This window comes from Gallus gallus, chromosome 8 (assembly GCF_016699485.2).
Source record: "Gallus gallus isolate bGalGal1 chromosome 8, bGalGal1.mat.broiler.GRCg7b, whole genome shotgun sequence".
Classification (NCBI taxonomy): domain Eukaryota; kingdom Metazoa; phylum Chordata; class Aves; order Galliformes; family Phasianidae; genus Gallus; species Gallus gallus.
The window spans coordinates 19,657,835-19,681,726 of record NC_052539.1 but is presented as its reverse complement, the minus strand read 5'-3'; the positions used below and the strand labels follow the sequence as shown (position 1 = coordinate 19,681,726).

The 23,892-nt window shown below is 43.9% G+C and overlaps 1 protein-coding gene across 35 annotated transcripts in view; it reads right to left on the bottom strand.

Annotated features, from left to right (window-relative positions):
• The window catches only part of PTPRF (protein tyrosine phosphatase, receptor type F), a 342,426-nt gene that overhangs the window by 159,901 nt on the left and 158,633 nt on the right, over window positions 1–23,892 (bottom strand). For all 35 annotated transcript variants that reach the window (XM_040705351.2, XM_046944827.1, XM_046944822.1 and 32 more), the window contains 2 exons: window positions 13,360–13,505; window positions 10,190–10,331 (listed from right to left, as the gene is read on the bottom strand). In XM_040705351.2, coding sequence (XP_040561285.1) covers window positions 10,190–10,331; window positions 13,360–13,505 — 288 coding nt within the window. The remainder of the gene's footprint in view (window positions 1–10,189; window positions 10,332–13,359; window positions 13,506–23,892) is intronic.

Here is a 23,892-nt window from a genome sequence, read left to right as displayed (position 1 = left end):
TAGGTATCACAAACGTAGAGCCTTCCTGACTAAACTGTGTTTAAAAAAAAAAAAAAGGCATGATCAACAAAAGATGCTAAAGACAAGTAGATGTGAGACTTGTGAATAAGCACGATGCACAGAAACCAGCTGTCAGCAAGGCACAGGTCTTTAACGCAAAGCCAGCCTTGCTTTGTACAACTTCTCAGGCCAAGTCCAAAGGGTGGCCCATCAGCAGCACTCACACGATTTTCCTTTACTCTGCGGGAGGTGGTAAATTATTTGGGAAACGTTCTTTCCCTTGGGTACAGCGACACACGCAGTGTGCCACCCCCACGTGCAGGGCCTCACTCCTCAACAACCGGTGCCACAGATTTATTAGCGCGTACAGAGATAGCAGTCCCGTGTTGTTCAGGCACTCACTTTAAAATAGTGATTTCTCCAAGAATGATTTAAGTGGTGCTGCAGTTTTTAGTGGGAGGAAGAAGGTAAGGCACCGAGCATAAGCCCAGGATGACTGTATAGAAATTTTTGTGCATACAGGGATTTATATTTTTGTAGCTGTTAGCACCAAATTCTGTATGGTCACGGATATCACATTCTGTCCTCTCCATGCTCCATTTTCCATTTAAGAACTCACTCTTTAGTTCTATTAAGTGGATATATTCTCCCACTTCTGCAGGAGAAGTTGCAGAAGATCAGTACGGTGCTGTGCCTTCTGAAGTGCCCACGTAAGTCACAGAATACCAGTAAATGACAACAGGTCACTCAACTTTGAGCAAAGAGTCTCTCAGTTATGAGCAGGTACAGAAGGTAATTTTGCCAAAGCATTTAAGGGCTCAGAAAGGCTTTTAAGGACATTCTGCTCTTGCTCTTCCCTTTTTCCTTGGAACCAAAGCAGACAATCCACATGGCACTGTCAAGCAGTGTTTCCCATTAATTTCCAATAGTTGAAATAATGAGGTACTAACTCTCTCAGAAGGCTGTTCCACAACCTAACAGACTTCAAAGACTCTACAAATATATACCAGCAACTAACTTTATTAGTCAGCAGGAGAAACCAGCAGGGCCGACATACAAGCTACAGAGAGCACATCTGTCAATAACAGGTTGCTATAGTTCTCTGCAGACACTCTCAGAATGAGGCATCTTGAAAGAGATGCAGCCATAAGAAAGGTCTTTTGAAACATCTGATGATAAAATCTATTATTGTAGCTTCTGATGGGCACTCGTAGATATACAATCCGATGAGAAATGTGATATTTTTTTCTGACAAGATTTACAGTGACAGTTACTCAAATTACCTAAAGGAACTAACTTCTTGTTTGTCTCTTCTAGTTGAATTAAGTACACTTTCATTTAAGTGCCTTTTAAAATAAGAAATTGATTAATTTATAATTGCATGTTTTCTTTTTTTTTTTTTTTTTCCTTCTCTAAAAGACTTCTAGATCCATTTATACACAACTCATTAATAGAAGTATTTTCCCCTGGCTGCCAGTCCTCCAAACTCAATTCATTAACTGAGAGTCATTGGGTCCAGCCCTAGCATAGTTATTACCAAATAAACATTTTGAGAGCTAAATCAGGGCTCACTGACACCTAATCAACTCCGCTCTCTTGTTCACTATTATTATGTTCACATTATGTTTCTTGTGTTCACAAACATAAGAAATACTAAGAAGTTTTGCGATAAGCCTGCTGCGCCTTGCTTGGAAACAAGAGATGAGACAAACGTGGGCGTATTAGAAAGGCAGACAAAGCAGGCTAGCCAGAGAGCACTTAAATGAAGAAAGCAACCTGTCCTAGCAGAGGATAGGGTATCTCCAAAAATCCACAGATCCCTCAGTGCTTTGGGAAAGCCAAAGCAAGGCTCTGTGCATCCATCTTTAGATGCGTGTTAAAGAAAATGCTAATAAAATCCCCTCAATCAAACAGGAACAAGTGCAGAATAGGTCTGCTGAGACTAGACGGGCAGAACTGGAAACTGGCGGGCAGTCTGTGATGAGGTGGGGATTTCAGTGCAAGGGGAGGCTCACCCAGTCACATTCTGGCATGGGTTAGAGCATCAGCTAGCACGTCTCAACCTATACATCCTTATTCTCCTAACAGATGTATTTACTTCAATTTTTACAATCTATGCTACACCCACATTGTGATGCACCTTTTTTGCCTCCATAGTATCTATGCCAAAAAGTTTACAGGACATAGAACACCTCCCTGGCAGCCGTCATTTGCTGCTCTGTTCTCATCCTTTTTAGGCGACCACTCTTTTTGGTGTCTGCCTCAGCATCCTCAGAGAGGACTGGAAGCCCGTCCTGATGATAAACTCCATATCTACAGCCTGCAGTACCTTTCCCTGCTTCTCATCCCCTTCACAGTCCCAGCTCTGAGCTTTCAGACGCTGCTGTAGCCACAGGGGTTGAGGCAGATGGGACCGCCAGCCTCTGCGCCGTGACGTGCGAGGCAGTGCTGGTGGCTGCTGCCTCCCAGCTGGGACCGATGATCTGTTCCAATGGAGAGTCAGATCAGATTAGCTTAAACCATAGACAATTTAATCTAACCTGTCTGGTTTTAAACTGGAACAAAACACAGAAGCAGTCATCTGGCCATCCCTGGTCTCAGCTGGGACATGGCAAGCCACAGCACCGTCCCCAACAAGAAAGGAACCTGCCTGCGTGAGCAGATCTCTGCCAGAGTTAAACTGATCTGTGTGTGCCTCATTTACCTCTGGAATAGGCAGAACGTTTTGCAAGCAGAGCAGCAGTAGTGAACAGCCTGACAGACTTTCCGTAACACTTTCCTAGGAAGCTGTAAGAGTGAGAAGCAACCTGTCTTCACACCTTGAGCCCAGGAGAAGAGAGAAAAAAATGCCCAGAGCTCAATTATCAATTTTCATAACAGAGAAGCTACCAGGAGGTTGCCACAATGCTCTAAATAAGCATCTGTGCTTCTGGGTATTTTTGTGAGGGATTTGAGAAATAGAATAAGTAGAAAGGTGACAACAGTTACTAGTGACAAAAATTTGTAGGTGTTCACAGAATCACAGAGTGGTTTGGGCTGGAAGGGACCTTTAAGATCACCTAGTTCCAACCCCCTGCTGTAGGCAGGGACACCTCCCTCTAGACCATGTTGCCCAGCACCCCATCCAGCCTGGCCTTGAACACTTCCAGGGAGGGGGCATCCATAATGTCACTGGGCAACCTGTTCCAGTGTCTCACCACCCTCACAGTAAAGAACTTCTTCCTAATTGTGTTGTTTTCCTCCCCTTCGAGAGTTGGACATAGCAGCAGCATAAAGGTTTTGGTCAGCATGGGCTGGGAAGTGGCCAACATGAAGACAGGTGAAATATCTCCATTGGCTGGCCCAGGACATCAGTCCCTGAGATTAACTTGAACTACCAAACATGCCAATAGATTGAGATACTGTACTACATGTTGTAATCGTCATCGGCATACCCTTAGCATGGGATAACGATTCCACTGGACTACAATGTGCAAACGGTTTTGTATAAAACAGATTGATGTGCTTGGAAGAAAAGTAACACGCAAACGGGCATAGAAGAAATATCTCACAGGGATAGGAACTCAAAAAGTATTGACTGCCACCTAAATGATGAGAAGGAATACATCACTGAGACGTTACTTTCATTAAGTATACTCATCCTTACCGTAACACAAAGGGGATCACAACCAACAGAACTATGAAGGATTCATTCTTTTACTCTTTGAAATTGTGCATCTCGACCTTCAGATTTCACTTCCTAAGATGGTATCAATATCAGCAGTTTACGAAGAGTAAAAAATTCTAGAAGACAATGTTCATAACAGAATGGAGACAGTCATCACTGGAAGGAACCCACACCCAAATCAGTACACAATCCTGATATTCCGTGGTACAGAATTTAAAGTGCACCTCTGCCCAGAGTGGAGTACCGTAACTTGATATGGCCTTAATTACACTTGTTTCACAGAGGTAACTGGAGATTCTCTTCAAAACAAAACAGCAACAACACAAAAACAAACAAAAGAAACCAACCCAAGCATGAAGTCTTTTTCACAGGATACAATGGCACGCTATTTAAGATACCTAGCAGTTGCAACACACACTCTGCATTAGAGCTGTCAAAGAGTTCTACAGAAAACAGTTCCTTATTTGTTTGCCACTTAAAGTTGACTTGTTTCTATCTGGGAAGCCCTTCCTGTATCTCAGGTGCTGTGCCTGGGTGCTGCCCTGCCTCTGGAGCTGTCAGCTTGCTAACAACAAGGTGACAACATCCCCTCCTGCCACAGATGTAATCTCACAGGATCTCATTTGAGAGCCAACACGCAGAAACAGTCACTCACTGTAAAAGACAAATGTTCTCGAGATTAAGAGTAAGTATCTTTTCAGACACGAGGTTTTATGGGAGTGCACAATTCCAGAGGGTTCAGCTTAGCATTAAATACGTGATATTTCACATACAACTTTTCAAAGGTTGTATTTCTTGCTTCATAAACTTGTGGAACGAACCTGGATGTTAACCTTAGTGCATGGCAGTCTTCTGATGAAACATGCTATCACAGACACAGTTATATGGCTATGTACCATTAGTTAATCATTTAAACTGAGTAAGAAATGGAAATTATGGCATTTGGGTCTGATAAGTTCTAAAGATCTGCTGACGTTCCTGTTTGGAAGAGACCAACAACATTTACAACTTTGCGTCAGCTGATAAGTAATTCTTTGCCTCCCATTCACAGCCAAAAAAGCCTTTCTTGTTAAATATTAGAAAAAGTGAGCCGTGAGTGTAATGCTACTGTTATCATTGAATCTGATCTTTAAAAATGAATAGACAAAACTGTACTGAGATGATAGGTGCTCTATAGATATCAAAGATTAAACAGATGAACTGTCTTCAGGTTTTCCGGCAGCATGAGATGTAATGGTGATACAAGTAAAACACCCTATAAATTTTCTTGGTCTATTTCTAACGGATTGCCAGTTCTGCTCAACCTGCTATGCTACGGGGACCGAGAGACCACCTATTTTCCCTTGAACTTCCAGGATTCTTCTGGGTGTTGTGCAGTAATTGAGAAATGGCAAGGCTTCTTAGCAGGATGACAAGGCTACTAAATTGACTTACCAGAGGAATGCCAGGCAACCTGCTGTTGAGCAGCATAATACACTCTTTCCTTATACCTTAATAGCTTAAGTCCACGTGAGCTGGGATTTACACTCTTCGAGGTGACAACCTGAACTTCTCAATTGTGTTACCATGAGTAATTGGCTTAATGTTTCCCTTTTTAACAAGCGCAAGACATGTCACCATCCAGCACAAAGCAAATGCTCCCAAGCTTCTTTGTGCATCGCCATATTAGCAGTGAAGCAGGTGGAAGCTCACTGCACTGCAGCGCTTGGGAAAGGAAGTTACAGAGGTCCTTGACCTGAGGCTCATTCAGATGGGAAGCATTGTTTGGGTTGCTTGGGTGGTGAGCAAAGAGCAGGGGTAAGATCTCTGCTATCACAGCAGCCTTCCCACAGAGAGACCAAACGAAGCCAAAATAGTCAATGGCCATGAAATGAGAAGAGGAAAGAGCTGTTCTCTCCTGAGCAGAGGCACGAAGAGAGCACTACCAGTCTCAGGAGCAGTAGTCTATGAGGAGGCTTAATTCATTTACAGAATCAGAACGAGCACATCCAAAGGGATTCAATTTCCCTTCCATAATTGCCTCAATTCTATAACGCATTGCTAAAAATTCTTCTTGGCAAAAAGACACAAAAGCATGAGTCAAAGCCCAGTGATCCTACTGATCCTTCTGTAACTAACCAAACATAAACAAGGATTAAACATAGCTAACTTCTGTTTACCACTGCAATAACAAAATTTGTTTTAGAAGAGCATTCACAAGAAGGACATATTGTTTCAGGCCTTGGGAGATCTAGCTCTCTGCAGAAACCATTTGTAACAGTCAAATGTTTATCATGTAGAGATTTTAAACAGAGTAACTCTAGGAACTGGAATACAGCTGGCAGATGGTGAAAGAAATTAAACTCATGATATGGTTCAGTAATCAGCAAATTGCAGTGATGTGGAGGTGCTTCCCACCCTGGGACATTCCACAGCTCCACGGAGACGCACCAAAACTTCCTTGATTCCTGACAGCATGAATCTGACCAGTGAAATTCAGCCTGCCAGGGTACCTGGATGCTGACAGCTGGTGTGCAGGCAACCCCCCTTCCCTAGCTTTTCCACCTGTCCTCCGAATCAGGAGCTGCTCTCTGGGCAGACAGATCCATGCCATATCATTAGGAGTCTGCAGTGGGGATTTGCACAGATCCATGCTGGAAATGGGAAGTGGAAATGAGTCTCATTTTCATTTAACCTACTTAAAAACAAAAGGGAAATGAAACTCTGAAAATATTCAGTGTCACTTGGATATGACTGCACGCTCTGGGTTACAGCAGAGGGAAAAGAAAAACCGAAGTGCACTGATGAATCAACTGCAATTAGTTTCCAAATTCTGGGAATAAAGCTTGTAACCCAGTGTTCAAGCTGGAAAGCTTTGGGAGAAGGGACTGACCAAGCAGCCTGCATCTGAGCCTTCTTCCTTTCCCAAATAACCCACGTTTCCCTGCCCACCCCTCGAGGTCTTGTTATGCATTCTCTTCCCTATCTTCCTGCTGCAATCCGCAGACAGAAGGCATCCTTCAGCCTACAGGTGACTGGGGACAAGCACCATTCTTGCCACTCTTCCCAGCACGGCTGCAGTGGAGCTCGGTGGAAGGGCACCAGGCTGGCACTGCTGCAGGCTGCCTGCAGCCACGTCCTTCTGCGCTGCCATCCTTCCTACTCGCATTTCATATAATCTCCCTATTTAAAACGCCTGGTAATTCTCAACATTACACCTGAATGATATATTTATTAATTTGTTAGAGCCACTAACTGTCCCCGAGGCTTTTCTTGGGAATGTGTGTCAGCATATTGATTCTAGCCTCCCCTCCTTGCACTGCTTTCCTCCTCTGCCAGGCAGGCAGGAACATACTTCTGTGCTGCTCCAGGTCATAATTGGAAAAAAGATAGAAATGTTCAATATGACTCATACATAATTCAGCTTATCAGCTACCCGGGAGAAATGAGAAGAGAAGGTATATGCACGTCTGTTTCTTCTACTATCAACTGAAGAAATAATTTCCAGTTACACCGAGTATATACGTAGTTTGTACACAACAGGATTTGTGGTTAGGAGGAAAAAAATGAGAGAGAAGGGAGTGAGAATGAAAGGGCAGTAGGGATCTGAACTGTTAGAAGAGATTCACATCTGAGGATTCCCTCTTCCTTGAGAAGACTGGACTCAGGCTTCTCTCTTAATATTCAGAACAGAATAAGTTAGCAATTAAAACGATTATCTGCCTCTGATCTGTAAAGCATCGTGCAAACCTAAATAAAATACAGCTCCAGATTAGTTAGCTACAAAGACGTCTAATAAGAGCCTGCTAAACCCTGACTGTGACTTCAGGATTTAATGTTAAGGCCTGCGTTCTAAAGAGAAAATTGTGCAGAAGCATTAAAACTTATTGTTAGAAAGGATTTTTAATGTAAAAATCAATATGTACTCTGTATTTAGCAGCATGTAACCATAAGGACGTTTTTGATAGAGCTTTGTCATGCATCAGGGACCGCCGCATTAGTCAAATTCTTGAAAGGAAGTGCAGAATATCTGCATCATTCAAAATGCCACCTGAGAGCAATTACAGAAATTATTTTAACCCCAGAAGCAGAGGGAAAATCTAATCCTAGCTGACAGCCTTGAGGGTATCAATCGTTCCACGTGAAACGTGTCATTTCCAAATAGCTCTGCTAAATTCAGGTAAGGAAAGCAGCGGCGGACCAGAGAGGCGGGGTTCTTTACCTGTATTTCACAGCCCATTGAGGCTGTCTGAACACAGCCACAAACGGAGCACTGACTTAGAATATCTGCTCTGCGAGCCCATCAGCAAAAGAATTTTTATCAGCAAAAAAATGTCACGTTCTCAACATGCAGGAACAGTGTAATCTGAGGCAGGCAACGGAGTAGGATGAGACAACATGGTTGAAAAAAAATAAACTCACCCCCATAAAATCTCAGGGAAGAAAGAAAGATACAAAATGTGCTTTCTCAATGCAGGTACATCGTAACAGAGCTCACCTGCTCCATCAGGTTAAGCCAACACACGCGGCTCTTCCTCCTCTGTAAGCAAGCTCACAACCCCATATGCATGAGCACGCTCAAATCGCTTTACAGCAATACTCGTTAATTTTACCCATTGTGAGAGTACCTGGAAGGGGTCGATACTCTCCAGGTAGAGAGGAAAACACAGCCCCACGCCTGCAGATGGTTTTTGACCTCGTGGTAACATGTTAAACCAAGCATTAGCCCCAATTTAAGGCAGTTGTCAAACAGAAATGCAGGCTCTGTGCTTGACTGGTACTGACTTTTGCTTCCATAGCTCTTAAACAGCGCAGGCATGTCTCTTCCTGTTCCTAGTGTTTCATAGCATTCCCTATTTATGCGATGGTCTGCAAGTTTTACCTCATCAGGAACTCAGCAGGAGCTCCACGGAGCTGAGAAACACTGTTATGCTCCTTTATGCAATGCATGTCTCTGTGGGCCTTTGAACATTTAACACAGAGCAAATAAATTATTAGTGCATGTGTGCATGTGCATACAGATCTAAGATACATAAAGGCAAGAGCAACCAAAGGAAACAGGAATGTGCACAGAACAGTTAGTTATTAAAGTATCTACTATCACAAAAATCCAGTTGTAAGAATCATTTAAATGCAGATCTGCAAGGAAAATGCTGAAAGAGTTCTGCTGAGCTTTGTGTACTCACATACAAGGCTGCAAAGGCAAGGAATAGCAAAAGGGACCCGCTTTTTTTTTACCCAACAGTTTTCAAGTCTATAGCACCTGTTATCCATCTCTTAATACTACCGCTGAAGAGCAAGCTGATCCTTTCAGGTGCCCCACCTCCAGAAACAAGATACACAATCACATCAAGTATTGAATGATTTCTATGACTCCCATCATCAGAGTGCCTGAGCACATTACAGCTGTTTGATGTATTCTTTGTCACAGAGCAGAGAGGAAAATATGATTACCTCTATGCTATAAATGGGAAGAGAGAACAAGGGACAACAGTAATGTATCTGGGAAGTCGGTGGCAAAGCAAGGTAACAAACAGCATCGCTCTGCATGGCTGGCACACTCACAATGGGACAACCACTCCTGTGCTCTCGCAGCCAGACGGAACAGAAGGACGTCATGTGATTCTGATGACTCAAAACCATACAAATACTTCCCAGTTTTTCTCCCTGCTCAAAAGTTTCTCCATCTATCCATACGCACCAAGCAATTTGCTTAAGCCTTCTCGCACTTGTCTTAGCAAAGGCAAATACAAAATCCATTCAGCCAAACATCCTGGGTTTGGAACATCCCAACACACTTACAAAATCTTACATGCAAACAAATACTGCAACACATCGATGTGCTGAAAAAATCCCTTTTGATTTAAAAGCAAACAATAATTCTGGCATTCTACTATAAAAGAAATCATCAAGTGATCACAAGCCCCTTGTATCTTCCATATAGCTTTTCCACCAAACATTCCATTTAGAAGAAATAGAACATGGCAAGCAGAAAAAACTCATATATCAGACAAGGACTGATATCCTTTCTTCAAAAGGAGAAAGAGAATAACAAGTCATGACTATGGTGAAAAGTAGACGCAGCCACATTCCGCATCAAACTCAAAATCTGAAGAATAACCTAAAAATCCATTCCAAAAGAACAGCGCTGATTTAATCCAGAAGGTGCAGCAACATAGATTAAGTTTCTGATTGTCAGACACAATTCTCAGATTCCCTGAAGATGGCTATTATATCAAAGCAGACAGATGAGAAAAGTATACAAATGTCTCCTTAGCTGGGCCTCCGAGCCAGGAATAACACACCTCAATCAGACAATTCAACTAATACACTTTAAGGAAAGTTCAGAATCTGCCATCCTTTCTGCTCGTGATTGTCTGAAAAATAACAGCTTCCATCACTAAAAGAAATCACAGCAAATGGAACAGGAAGAACACAGCTTTTCCAAACCAAGCTGACATATCATCGTGTCATTTAAGAGCGCTACAACACAGCTACCAAAGCCAGAGCTGTCTAAGGACGCAAAAACCACTTCCCACTTACCTTCTAACACTGTTAATTTGGCACTTGTGTTTATCTCCCCAACGCTGTTGGTGGCCGTGCACTCGTAGATGGCTTCGTCTCGATGGACACGCAGCGGCTGTATCCGCAGAACAGATCCCGACCCATCATCAAACTCGATCACCTTGAACAACAAAAAGCAAGCAGTTCTTAAGCCATAGCTACTTCGAGAAAAACAAAGTCAAAACAATGCAGGGGTTAAAAACAAAACATAACACCCTGCAATCTACGAAATATCGTGCAGCCAGTCTGCTGCTCCACGTCCAGAAGTACAAAGATTTCAGTCAAGAACATATCAGCCCTCTGAGAAGCCTGGAACAAATGAAGATCCAGTGAGGTTCTTTATGAAGCAATCAAGCGTGAAAAACTATCAACCTGGTAATAAAGAAGTGGATCTGATGATTTAAAACATCTGAGCCGTATTTGCGCTAATGGTTTTACTAATCACGCTGATCGCAATTTAGTGCCAACTCTCACCTTCATGGAAGAGCAGAATGATGTACTCCTGTGGGATCACCAGGAATGCAGTTACAGACCTACAGCAACTGCTTGAGCACCTACAGCGTGTGCTAACTTCAGTACAAAGCAAAGGGCTGTAATGTCCTTCAGCATCAGGTACTTTGCAGCTCTGCCACGATCATCAGTGATGTAATTATAGCTTCTTCCCCAGCATAATAAAACAAGTCCTTAATAAATCATTGCCTTTCCATCCTGCTATGGAAGCTACAACATGCATTACTTCAAGAGGAGAAAGAGGCACCTGTTAGCTTACAGCCGGATCACTATAAGCTATGCCTTAATGGCAAGCCAGCGAAGGAGCAGCCTCGGGCTACTGTTAATGCCAAGCTCATCCCTCTCCCATTACTGAGCACTGTAAAACTTGAAAATATTAAGTGAACCGCAGATGGTAACAACATGAGGGAAACACACAGACCCCTGCTGTCGCTGGGGAATTCAGGGGCAGATAGAGAGACTAAGCTGAGCGTTCTTCCAGAAACACGTGTCAGCCTGGGACCTGCATCACCCCTGTGCAGAACTTTCAGCTGATTTGCAAGAGCCCCGCTTATGGCTGCTTCTCACAGCTCCAGACTGAGGGAGTGAAAATGGAAATGCAAAAACAGCAAGCGCCACAAGGCTCTGCAGTGACAGGAGATAGGAAGGACAAATAGGAAGAACCAGAAGGGTAACCACTGGAAATCTGCAGTTCCCCACACTGGAAGGAATAACCGTTCTGCTTGAAGTAATAGAAACAGATGACAAAAACCCTGCTCTGGGGTCAAGCAGCAGCAGACAGGGCAGAGAAAGGTGATGGTGGCTGCAGTATGTTTCAAGAAATTACTTTTATTTTTTTAATTGAATTTTAAATTAAATAAGGAACTGTGACAAAACGCTAAATCTACCACTATAATCCTTCCATGGTATTTTAAAGCAACACGGTCAGATGCAGAGACTCATTCAGTTCAGTGATAAGGATTAGAACGCTATGAGGTGAAAGAGCAGGAAAGCCCTTTTTCCCCTCATGCCCTCTGAATAAATGCTGTGCGTGTGAGGAAGACAGCTACAGCCACAAAGAACCTGGCAGACACCAACACCAGCACTGCTCAGTTGGCCAACTGTGGATACTTCTTTCGTGCAACAGCTCAGCACGTCTACATTGGATTGGATGGCTTTTTCTCATTTTAACTGAATTCCCGTTTTCTTCTAAGGATGTAGTAATGAGGTACAATTAACAGTTGTCTGCCAAAATATCCAGACATCGCTCGCTATCTCCGGCACAACAAAAATGCCTCTGCTCTGTATCGAAAGTGATGTGAATAAAGGTATGAGATTGCTCACGTGAATGCATGTAATGGCACACATCCCTCTGGTAAGCCACAAATTCACTACAAAGCTTATATTTACTTACAAACCTGAATGTTTAAATGGTTACTACACAACAAAACTTAAACCTTTATTGGGGAAAAATACCAATGTAAAACAAGATTGAAATTGATTACTTTAATCAATGTTTCCTGCTCACATACAAAATCATGATTAAAATTGGTGACTTGAATCAATCTGCTCTGGGCTACAAAGTCATCTGCGCTCCGGTCAGGAAAGCAAAAACATCAAAGGCAGCAGAATGTTGGCAAGGTCACACTTCCAGGGGCAGTTTGAGAGAGAAGAACCCAATCCAAAAAAAAGCAAAGTGAAGAAAAAGGTGGAAAAAGTCAGCGGAAACATGTTTGCTATCTAAAATACGAACCTAATTGGACACCTATACGAAGATGAGTAAGAGTCTGGAGGGCAAGATATATGAGGAGCAGCTGAGGTGCCTGGGTTTTCTCAGCGTAGAGCAGAGGAGCTGAGGGGAGACCTCATGGCGTGCAGCTCCTCACAGGGAGCAGAGGGACAGCACTGAGCTCTGCCCTCTGGGGACAGTGACAGGGCCCGAGGGAATGGCATGGAGCTGTGTCAGGGGAGAGTGTGGAGGGTTAGGGAAAGAATCTGCTCCACAGGGTGGTGGGCATGGAACAGGCTGCCCAGGGCAGTGGGCATGGCCCCAAGCCTGATGGAGTTCAAGGAACATTTGGACACTGCTCTCAGATGCAGGGTTTGAACTGTGGGTGGTTCTGTGCGGAGCCGGAGCTGGATTTGATGGTCCTTGGGGGTCCTTTCCAACCCAGGATATTTTATGATTCCAGGGAAGTCAAATTACCCTTTGAGATGGCTTCATAATCTCCTTTCCAAGTACATTTGTTGAGGGTGGTGGCAGCAGCACTCACTGAGAAAGCCTTCTGTGAGGATTTTGACATCCCACTTTCAAATGTCACCAGGTGTAGCAGGCCAAGGAGGTACCGTGTCAACGTTCACAATGAAAACAGAAAATCACTGCTAGATGCAACTTTTATCTGCCATCCCATTCAGCGTACGGCCGTTCTTCATCTGAAGAAGGGTCTCCCATGGGTGTGCAACCAGCATCAGGCTTACAAATGACAACACTGGCTCTACAGATAGCACTGCTGCAGGGAAGGAAGCTTACTTTGAAGTTCTAGATTTGGTATTGCTATGTTGCAGAGAAATCAGAGCTGCAGTGATGAATACTGCGTACCAACAACCTGCAAACATAAGGATTTCTTTTCATTTTATCTTATTTGTATTTTCCTAATTACCTCAAACCGCTGAGAACTGACTTTCTTCCCCTTCTTCATCCACGTGATTCGAGGCTTGGGCTCTCCTGTTGCCTGACACACAAAAGAGGCCACTCCTCCCGAAATCCCAATCTGATCTTCAGGAGCTTTCATAAATGTTGGTTTGCCTGGAAAAACAACAAGATCACCCCATGAGGACGCAGCATCAGATAAGGAAGGAACGAGTCATATACATCTAAATTAAAAGATAATTGGTGCTCCCGCTACAAATCCAGGTTGAACAGCCTCGGTCACACAGAGTCAGCACAGCCTGCAACATGACAAGCACTTCTTCTGCTTGAGTACCCTTTCTCTTGAGTTGAATGAAGTCCATCTGCTTTGCCTGTAAATGAGGGCAACAGAGGGCTCCCCCCGGCCCTGAGGCATTCCTTCAGGTATATGAGAACGGGGAATAATTTTTACCATTTGTTTTTGAAATAAATGGATTTTTTGCAAGCTTACAAGGTGGTCACAGCACTGGAAAATACAGAACAGCTGACGCACCAGACCTACAAAACGTACCACACGTTGACACTGGTTTTCCTGAAAGCTGCTAAGACATTCGTCAAAGTTAACAGATACAGTTTTATGCACACAACTAAGAGCCTTTAATTCCGTTTGAGATGTGGACTGGCATAAAAATCCTACAGCCCAAGTGCCTGGAAACCTGCACGGGTTGGGCTACGCTTGGTAAAACTAATCACTAAAAATGAAAGTCAGCAAAGAAACCAAAGTGACATTCAGGCCTGAAAGACTCAGCAAAAATGAAAAAAAAAAATATCATGTAACATTTTAATAATCAATAAAAAGTTTCATGAAAATACAGTTGTGTCCTATGGATCAATCAGATTAGGTGGCCAGGTTGAAATTTTGCCACATCCCGGGGCGGTTTTGAAATGCTGCTTTGACCAAGGAAGAAGCCTGGGACGATCTCTTATCCTTACAGAGCATTAAAACATTTAACCCCATGCAGGGGGTTCAGAGAGTGCAGCCACAATGTCACTCAGGCACAGGTCACCATGAGGCCACATGTGAAATATAGTGTACAATTCTGATTAACCACTTCAGAGATGAACCTGGCCTAGAAACAGCACAGAGGAGAAAGGAGCAAAGTGCTGGCCGCAGCTCCTCACCTTCCTGTTCTTGACACAGCCATGAGGGTGGCCTTGAGGGAGATGGGGACATCTGCAAACCCAAAACCCAGGGGGTTTTAACATTAAGCTTTTGATGAACTGAAGGCTGAGTTTTCAAGATCCAGGTGGGTTCAGTGACCCCAAGAGACAACACTGTTTAAAGGTATTTTCCTTATGGGTAAGGAGATTAAAGCGCTGATCTTGACCATAGATATTATTCAGAGGTGCACTGTGCTGTCCTCACCCTTGGTGAAGAGAGCCTTTAGGACTGAGCAAAGAAAACAGCTCAAACACCAGAAAAAAAAAAGCCTTTTAAGATGTAATGGCCACCATCTGCAGTCTTTGGCACGCTGTCCTGACATTAACAGCAAGCAATTATTAAGTGTGCTTGCTTAACTGAGGCTGATTTCCCATATTTACTCATCTATAATCACGTCTATTTCTACTTAGTTTATATTTACATATATCTGTGTTTATTCACCTCTCATCTATCCCAGTGAAATGTTAATTTACTGTTCAGGCAGCTGGTGATTGCAGTGTGATTGACTGCCTTGCGATGCAGTGTGCCGAGCTGATGCCTCGTATTGCATTTCTGCACTTGATTTGTTCTTTTGATTTTCTGTTATTTACTCTGTGATCTTAGTAAAATAGTCTAAATTTTTCAAATGGCAAATACAGCAGAATCCAAAACTTCTGTCCTTGAAGAATACCATGCAATTACACCTCTCGGTGTACGCCAACTCCCCAGTTTGTACACCGAGGACTTACTTTACTTTTGTACATTTTTAAAGAATCAATACTATTAAAAACCAGAGCAAAAGGAAACGGAACGTTCACAGGCAGTAAAACCTTAAAAACCCACTGTCTTGTTCAGCTTGAATTTACACTGTTGTAATGAATCTTTTTCCCCTGCACATTTAATTGAGCAACACTCATTTCTGGAAACCATCTAAATCCACCGAGAGCGGTCACAGGAGCACACCTGTACATAAACCACACTCTCACTCGGTCTGGGAAAGGGAATTTCTACAAAGCAATTTGAAATGTTTGTATGCCCTGAAGTTTTAAATGAAAGCACTAATTAAGCAAAGCTAAAATTCCGAGTCCTGGCCCCAGGACAACAGCTGGGCACGGGCATACATATTTTCCTACCTATCGGTAACTTTAACAGCAACTCCCAACGTTGCTCTCCGTGAGAGCTAACAAAAATGTGACAGACCTTCCATGAGATTCCTAGACTCTGTGGCCATGATGGTCTCCAGAGCTGCTTTCCAGCCACCAACCCCAAGCGTGCTGCTGGGGATGCATCACCGCAGCCACGTCCCGAGGGCAGCAGTACCCACTAAGGACAGGGATGTGGTGGTGGTGCAAACAGCCTTTTTTTTAACCTGTTTTGAAAGTCTGCACTCTTGGGCTAGCCCTGAAAACACAAAAATTAAAGGATACACTGAAAATGCAATATTTAATCAGTAACAGAGTCATTCTCTTGTTTCCCTCTTAAATTCACTGTGACCAAAGTCTCCACGTATGATTAAGTGTGTGCCAAGGCTGAAGTTTAATGTTTGTTGTTCAAACAAACTACAAAAGAGATACAAGGTTCTGAAGTGTCTTCTGTAGTAAAATGCTCGCTTTTTCTTAATGATACCAAAAAGTACATATTTTCTGTCTTCAAACTTTCAACCAAAAGGTTGACTGTATACCTAAGACTAACGGAGAGAGAACCTCCTGAGTGGGTCCTGGGTGACGGCAGGGAGATGTGGCTGTGTGCCCATCACACCCACCTCTGCTTACTCCATCATCACATGGAGTAACAGCTCCAGACTTGTGTATTTGTCATCTGACAGCTCCAAACAGCTCAGCCTCTCTCCCTGGCCTCTCTGCTCAGGCACAGATCCCTGGAGCATTCTCCATCCTCACCCTCTAAATGAATTCTTGCTCCTCACTTCATAACCAAGTTCCCACTACGCCAGGAGAGGAAATTACTGCTATCATCATTTCTGTTTACTCATAAGCTTCAAGCAGGAGCAAAGGGAAAACTTTCACCTTTGTAGCTGAAGCTTCCCCTGTTTGGTCTTTGCTCAAAACTACATCATTCTATAGAGCTTATGGGAAGGATGCTTCTGAGGTGCAACACCAGGAAAAATAGAGCACTTTCTTACAAAAGCCAGAACCTTACTTGGCTGGAGGCTGAAGGATAACTAGCTCAGACATGCCCCTCCATTGAGGAAAAAAAACATTTCAAAGAAAGGGACTTTCTTTCCACAGCTAATTCTGCTGAAAAAGTCACTTGCTGAGCAGCAAGGAGAGATTTCTGGATAATCCTATAAAGCGAATCACAAGGAGGGTCTCACGGCGTGGAAGAGATGCTAGCAGAGGTTATGCACACATGAGCCTGCTTCAGCACACCACGTAACAGCAGCGGGCTCGGGCAGTGCCCTGCGAAGCTCTCACAGGCAATGTTCCCTTGAGTCACGTTTGAAGAGGGCTGCAAGAACGTGGGTGCAGAGGGGCAGAGCGAGAAGCACCACTGGACGTGAGGCACGCAGTGGGCAGTCAGGCTGCTGGCCGGTGCCACCAGCAAAGCACAGGGGGCCAGGGAGGCCCTACATCCTGCAAGCACATTCTGCAGCCTACTGCCCAGCTCCTGGCACAGCCTTTCTGCGGGACACCTGGGAGCAAGAACAGCCAACCACGAAGATGCATCATTCTCACTCCTGTTACACATATAAAAAAATCACCGCTCTCTGCTATTCTAGACGATTTGCTTGTTGCAAAACAATTGTTATAAATCACAGACCCATCTCAGCAGCTATCTTAAAATTTGCCCTACCAGGAGTAGTAATGTTTCAACCCTTTTTCTTTTTCCTTCTTCATTTTTTTTTTTTCTCAGAAAAATCTAACCAGTTCAGAGTCACTTCAACATCACAGGTTCCCACAGGCAGCACAGCTCCTCACCTTCCCAAGGAGAAAAGGCAGATACCCCTCAAGGCCAAAGCACAGAGGTGCAGCTCCCTCCCTCTAACCTGGCAGGTGACTGTTATGTGAGCCACGGTCTTCTTGCAGTTTTATGTGATCTGCATCACCCGACTGAATCACCAGCCAGAGCCTTGAAAAATGCTGCTGGGCCATATATATTTAGCACAGCCTCTTCTGCTTTGCCACGCATTAAGCACAGGCCAGTCGCATAACAGAGATTTCCTTGTAACGTTGTAATAGCCAAAGCATTTCAAGTGGCTGAAATGTAAGATATGCCAACGTAAATATGCTCCTTACACAAAAATATTAACATGTTTATTTCAAAGACGCATCATCAGACGGTTTCTTAAAATAAAGGGGAAAATGAAATTGAATCCCAAAGCTTTTTCAGTATTTAGCAGCCACATCAAACACGCCTCATCCAAAAGCTGTAATTCGAACTGGCAATCACAGTGCTCCTCTTGCTCTTGTGCGTGCTGTTTCTCCGCAAAGTCACACACGGGTTTGAGAAAAATGAATTATTAAACACTTCTCTGCAATTAAGTGCTCTACGTGCACTCACCTGCTGCGAGAGATTTGAAAGAAAAAATGGCTCTGTCCTCCAGCTGCAAGTGCCCACTGCTCTCGGCGGAACGGGGCAGCCAAAAACAAGAGTGACTTTGTAGGAGAGGGGAGCCTGTGTTTTTATCAGAAAGCTTCTGTGACTTAGGCTCAATTAAGACTGAAAATAGCCTCTTCTGTGCAGGAAAAAAGGCTGTGGTAGGAGGTAACTGGATAAGCGCATACAACAGGCATATGTGAGCAACCTTATTTAGGTGCCTGGGCCAAATGAATTAAAAGAAGTTACTGACACAAGCAGGGAAAGGTTACAGAAATGGTTCTTTTTATCCTTGAAATTGTGAAATTCAAGTTGAAACCTCTGCCTTTAACCTTCCCCATCACAGCTGTGCCTCAGCCTCTACCATAAAACACACCTGCTGCTCTCACACGGCTGCCGTCAGGTTGGGTATGTTAAAAATGATGATGTGGCTCTACTTGTACAACGCTGGGAAGAAACCAAGGATGACAAGGACCTTCCCATGCTCACAACTAACTTCTAAGAGGAAACAAAGCAGTCTAGAAGACAGAGGTGGCACGTTCTTATGCACACAAGCAATACTTGCTAAGCATTTATGGAGACCGAACAGTGGATGTGAACGTAGTGAGAGGTTGGGGTGCATTTCAGCAGTGGTGGCCATGACAATGGGTAACCTCTGCTGGTGCGGATTCTTATGAGCACAGCATACAGGCTTCGTTTCACTGCTAATGAATATACATAGTTAATGATGGAAACTACGTTGAAAATAGTGTTATGTAGTTGAGAGTTTGCTCTATCAAACAGTGTTCTTATGCTCTTTGTATCTGTTGTAGTTTTCATGGAAACAAATAGGAGGCATTACTTTTGGAGCAACCAATGCATATACTCACATGTGGCATATGCAAATTTCTCTTCATCCAATGAGTCACAACCTTTTTCCTCATCCACTTTGAACAACATTCAACCTCATCCCAGACTCAGAAGATGACATTCCAAACCCAACACATCCCCCACACTGCTCTGAAATACAGAAGGCTGTTTAATGCAACCTGCATATCTTCCTCTTGCTTTATCATCTTGTTAGGTTTTAATGCTTAAAAGATGCCCAACAGCCAGGACAAATGACTCTACTATTTGATTCCTATTTCATTCCAATTTCAGTAGTTGAATTTTCAGCTTTAAGTGTATTTGTCTGTAATAATCAAATCTACAAAGATTATCTCCAAGCAAGTCGCCTTTCTCCTCACCTTCATTGCCAGACTTCCATGCAGTTACTCATAGATACCTTGGAGTTCATACAAAATGAAACCAAATAAAGTGAAAGATTAATATATTAATCTCAAAGCAGTAGATCTTTTAACGTGTTCAATGACCTCTGTAACTTTCAGTAGAAAAGTTACATTTAAAATAAGAGAAGCATCCATCCCGCAGAGGCCGTGATTTTCCCCAACCACTGGAGGAAACACCATGGACTAAGATGCCAGGTCCTCATCTCAGGGAGAAACCCACTGTGCTTTATCTGTAAACAGGTTTAATTGAGGAGAACGCAAGGTCAGGCCACGTGTGTAGTGTGATCAGTATTTACAACGATCTCAGCTCACCAACTCTTACCGTGTTTGACTCCTGTGTCTTCACCATCCCAGCTAATGGGTGCTACTGACAATTTCTACAAGATGCCTCCTCGCTGTTGGCTCAGTCTAAACAAGAGCTCTTTTCTAAAGGGGCTGACATGCATTTGGGCATCTTTATGTCCAAACTTTGTCAATCCTTCTTTTCCTCTTTGCTCTTACTGGATTTACGCTCACTAAATCAGGCTGGATATTAGGAGAGAGCAGTGATGCAGTGGCACAGCTGCCCAGGGAGGTGGTGGGGTCACCGTCCCTGGAGGTGTCCAAGACCTGTAGAGATGTGGAATTGATGGACATGATCTAGAGCAGTCACAGGCATAGGCTGATGGTTGGACTAGATGACTGTAGTGGTCGTTCCAACCTTAATGATTCTATGATTCTAAACCCAGCATAAATTACAGAATAGCCTTTTAATGAAAACCGACCATTTAGAAACTCCTCCTTAAAGCAATGTAAGACCTGACGTGTCTCCCTCCGGTCAGGTGTCTGACCTGGTTGTACATAAACCCATCCCACACCACTGGAAGCTGTGCCCACTGTGAAATGCTGATGTTTGGGGAAACATGCTTAATCGACAGAAATAGCAGCTAAGAGCAGTTAGTTCACTCAAGTGTTAAGGCCACGATTACTGGATATTAATAAACTTCAGCAACAGCCTGTCATTATAGTGTTGCACTTCAGCAAATTTCTAATTCTGTCTTTTTATGAATCATGGAAATTGTTGAAAGAGCTTAAACACCTAAAATTAGCTGACACTGATACCGAAACAGAATTGTCTCAGACATCCATCACACACGGATGCTGTGCAAGTCACTCAGCAGTGCTGCACGCTTTGGGTGCCGATTTATTTGTGGAGAGAGCTTTAGGCGGGCAGCTCAGACCTGAGCGCAATGGGGAGGTGAGTTCTCCCCCCAGCACGTCTGCAGGGTGCCTCCAGATTTGATGTGCAGGGTGGTACGTTGTCTGCAATTACAACAGCCTTGAAAGAGAAGGGAATGTCTTTCTTAAAAGTGCCTGGCTGGCTATCAGTGTGAGCTGCTTTACATCTTAGTAAGAAAATCCTTAACTCTGGCTAATCCCTGTGCTGTGATTGACTCTTGTCCATGGATTTTAATGTGTGTGCCAGCAAAGGGGAAAGAAAAAAAAATAAATCAACCTCTCTACTCTGACACCATTCTTACAACTGCTTCCAACAACTGAAATAACAGCTAGACAAGAAAAATATGCAGAGAAGCAGGGAGCTGCCCTGCATCTGACTGAAGAGCACTGACTTAAAACAAAGCAGAAAAGCAGCCCTGAAAAGCATCCTTCTACATCCTGAGGCCCTCCTCATGCCCACTCCTCTGCTCCAAGTTTCCCAGTAACAGTCACAATCCATGCACACAGTTCCCCGTGAGCCCAAGAAAAGCCTGGCAGACCCCTGCATTTGGGTTTAGCTTCCATTTGCAGTTCCTCAAATTTACACCAAGCATTATAAGGAGCAGAAGAAAAGCGTGAGCAGGGATGCTGCTCTCATTGCAGTGCTTCCAGCAACCTGACAGAATGGTTTTCTACTTTGCTTTAATTTAAAATTGAAACCCAAAGTCAAATTTCCACCTGGTAATAGCTTAAAGGCACTTCCAATTAACTTGGTAATACACGCTTTCTGAGTTAATAAATTTTCCAGCCTCTGTGTTTAATACAATTAAACATTTGGGCCTTTGGCCTTGGACCTTATTTAGCTTGAGAAAGGATTGCAAAGAGACTGCCTCCAATTATCACCATTTACACAACATTCACTTAAGGGCTTTTAAACGCACACCTACAGAGCATCCGTTTAATCATACACAAAACTCAGTGCCCAAATCCAAGCCTTCTCTCTCTTGTGCTCAGGTGAACTCTGCCATGCAGGTTGGATATTAGGAACAATTTCTTCTCGGAAAGAGCAGTGATGCAGTGGCACAGCTGCCCAGGGAGGTGGTGGGGTCACCATCCCTGGAGGTGTTCCAGAACTGTGGGGATGTGGCATTGAAGGACACAGTCAGTGGGCATGGTGGGGTGGGGTTGGACTGGATGATCGTAGAGGTCTTTTCCAAACTTCATGATTCTATGAGTCTCTAAAACCAGCCCACAGCACACCGAGGCCATCCACAACAGCCATGCCTCCTCCTCCTGATTTTATTTGCAAATTTCTTCAAAACTTCGAAGTTAATATAAAGTTCATTGCATAGATTAAAGGACCTGTGAGATACGCAGAATCGGGAAACAAAGACAGGACTAAAGTCTCGTGCTTGAGAAAACATGAAAATTAATTTTGCCAGCATGCCTACCACATTAAACACCATATTCTCTTACATAAAGGGATTAAAAGGTTTTAATCCCTCTTTGCAAGCAGCTACTCCTTGATTCAGCAGTTCAAAAGGCTTTGCCAAGCTCACGTTTTTCCTTTGGTTTTACAAATTAAAAGTGAGTATAAACCTTACTTTGTAAACAGAGAGCATAGCATACGGGTTTTAATAGTACCAGGAGCCTTCACGAAGACATCCGCGGGCTCTCAGCAAGGCCTTTGCTGAAGGAGCTGCATTTCATTCTAATGCTCCTGTACGTTGTTCTGTCCTCTTCCCAGTAATGAACTGAATTTCTGCCTCATCTACCTGGTGAGGAGGAAAATGTCCTGCTTAATGATAACGAGGACACTCCGGTATTTCCATTACGCCAGTGATTTTTTTCCTATTTGTATAAGCGGTTTTTATCATTCAGCGTGCGTAGCGCAGTCCTTGGAAAAAAACAAGAAAAATCATTTCCACATTTAAATGTTTACCAGAGTGTAAAAAATTTCAGCAGGTGGTCGGGCACCCAGGCAAAATACGCTCAAGTGTTAAAAAAAAAAAATTATTGAATTTTGTTCAATCGTACATGAAAATCCCCAGGACTATTCCGCCATTAAAAGACTTCCTCCACGGCTGGCTCCCCACGGTGCCTCCATGCTTCTGGGAGAGGCTGGGCAGGATGTGCCCGTCCTACCGTGTTTCAGCCTGGCTGAACGCAGGCACGCTGTGATGCAATGACGCCAGCCCAAGCAGCAGCGGTGCAGGCTGGGGGGCTCCGGATGCTGCTGCCTTCTGTCCATGAACTACCCCCCAAAATGCTTCTGTATAGGTGCAAAGCATCTCCTGACTGTATCAAATATGAGCCCCATGGTAGAGGGCACAACTTGCACACACCGGGGTTGCAGTTTGATGACGGTCGCAATGCGTCCCGTCCCCTCTTCATGCATGGAGCAGATGCTCCATCCCAGAAGGCAGCCATCCCCCTCCTCCTGCCAGTGCTTTCAGGTTCAGCAAGGGCTGGCTTTTGAAAGGCATCAGAACTAATCACCTTCATGGTTGCTGCATTCTTCATTTAATTTTTTCTAGCATCCCCTCCTCGCTCTGTTATGAATTTACCTGATAGAAATGAAAAGCTCTTTTCGTTTTAATAACTTTTCTCTGTATAGATGATCAGGTCAGCCTCTGACTGTTTCCAAACTAAGCTCTTTAATTCTCCGCCTAGCAGGCACGCTTCCAAATTTGAATTTCTTGTGACCTTTTCCTTTACTAATTTTGTATGATCTCACCTGTTTACGCACAGAGTTGCAAGAAATGCAAAAGCTGTGGTCCACACTGGGAAGTTGCTGTTTGCCGTGCCATGAAGAGCTTCCACAGGCACCAGGTCAACCTGGGAGCGCAGAACATCACCATGGGACTGATGGTAGTGATCCTCAGCACAAGCTGACTGCACAGCCTGGGTTCTACAGGTGCCAGTTCTACCTCTGGGATCTGACATCCCGGAGCATCTTATGAAGGATGTACACCAGGGTGAAACAGATCTGTACATGATAAAAACTGAAGCTTGAAAGAACGGCAGCCTTGCTTACCTCCTGCAAGTCAGCGCGTCGCTAAATCATAACAGTAGGGAAAGAACAGGAGATGAGACAAAAGAGCCTGTCCAATTACGTCTGCCTCGAGTGAATGTTATTAGTCACACAGCTGCAGGAGCAGCGGGGATGGCATACCTGCACACAGGCACGTGGATCTCCTTTCAGCATTACCCGTGCAGGAATAATGCCCTGCCTATCAGCGATCTTTGATTTTCATTTCATGTTTTAAAACTGACTTGAAGGTGGGTGCCTGCCAGCTCCGCTTATGTTCTCCAGGAATAAATGTTTATCAAAGGGGGTTCC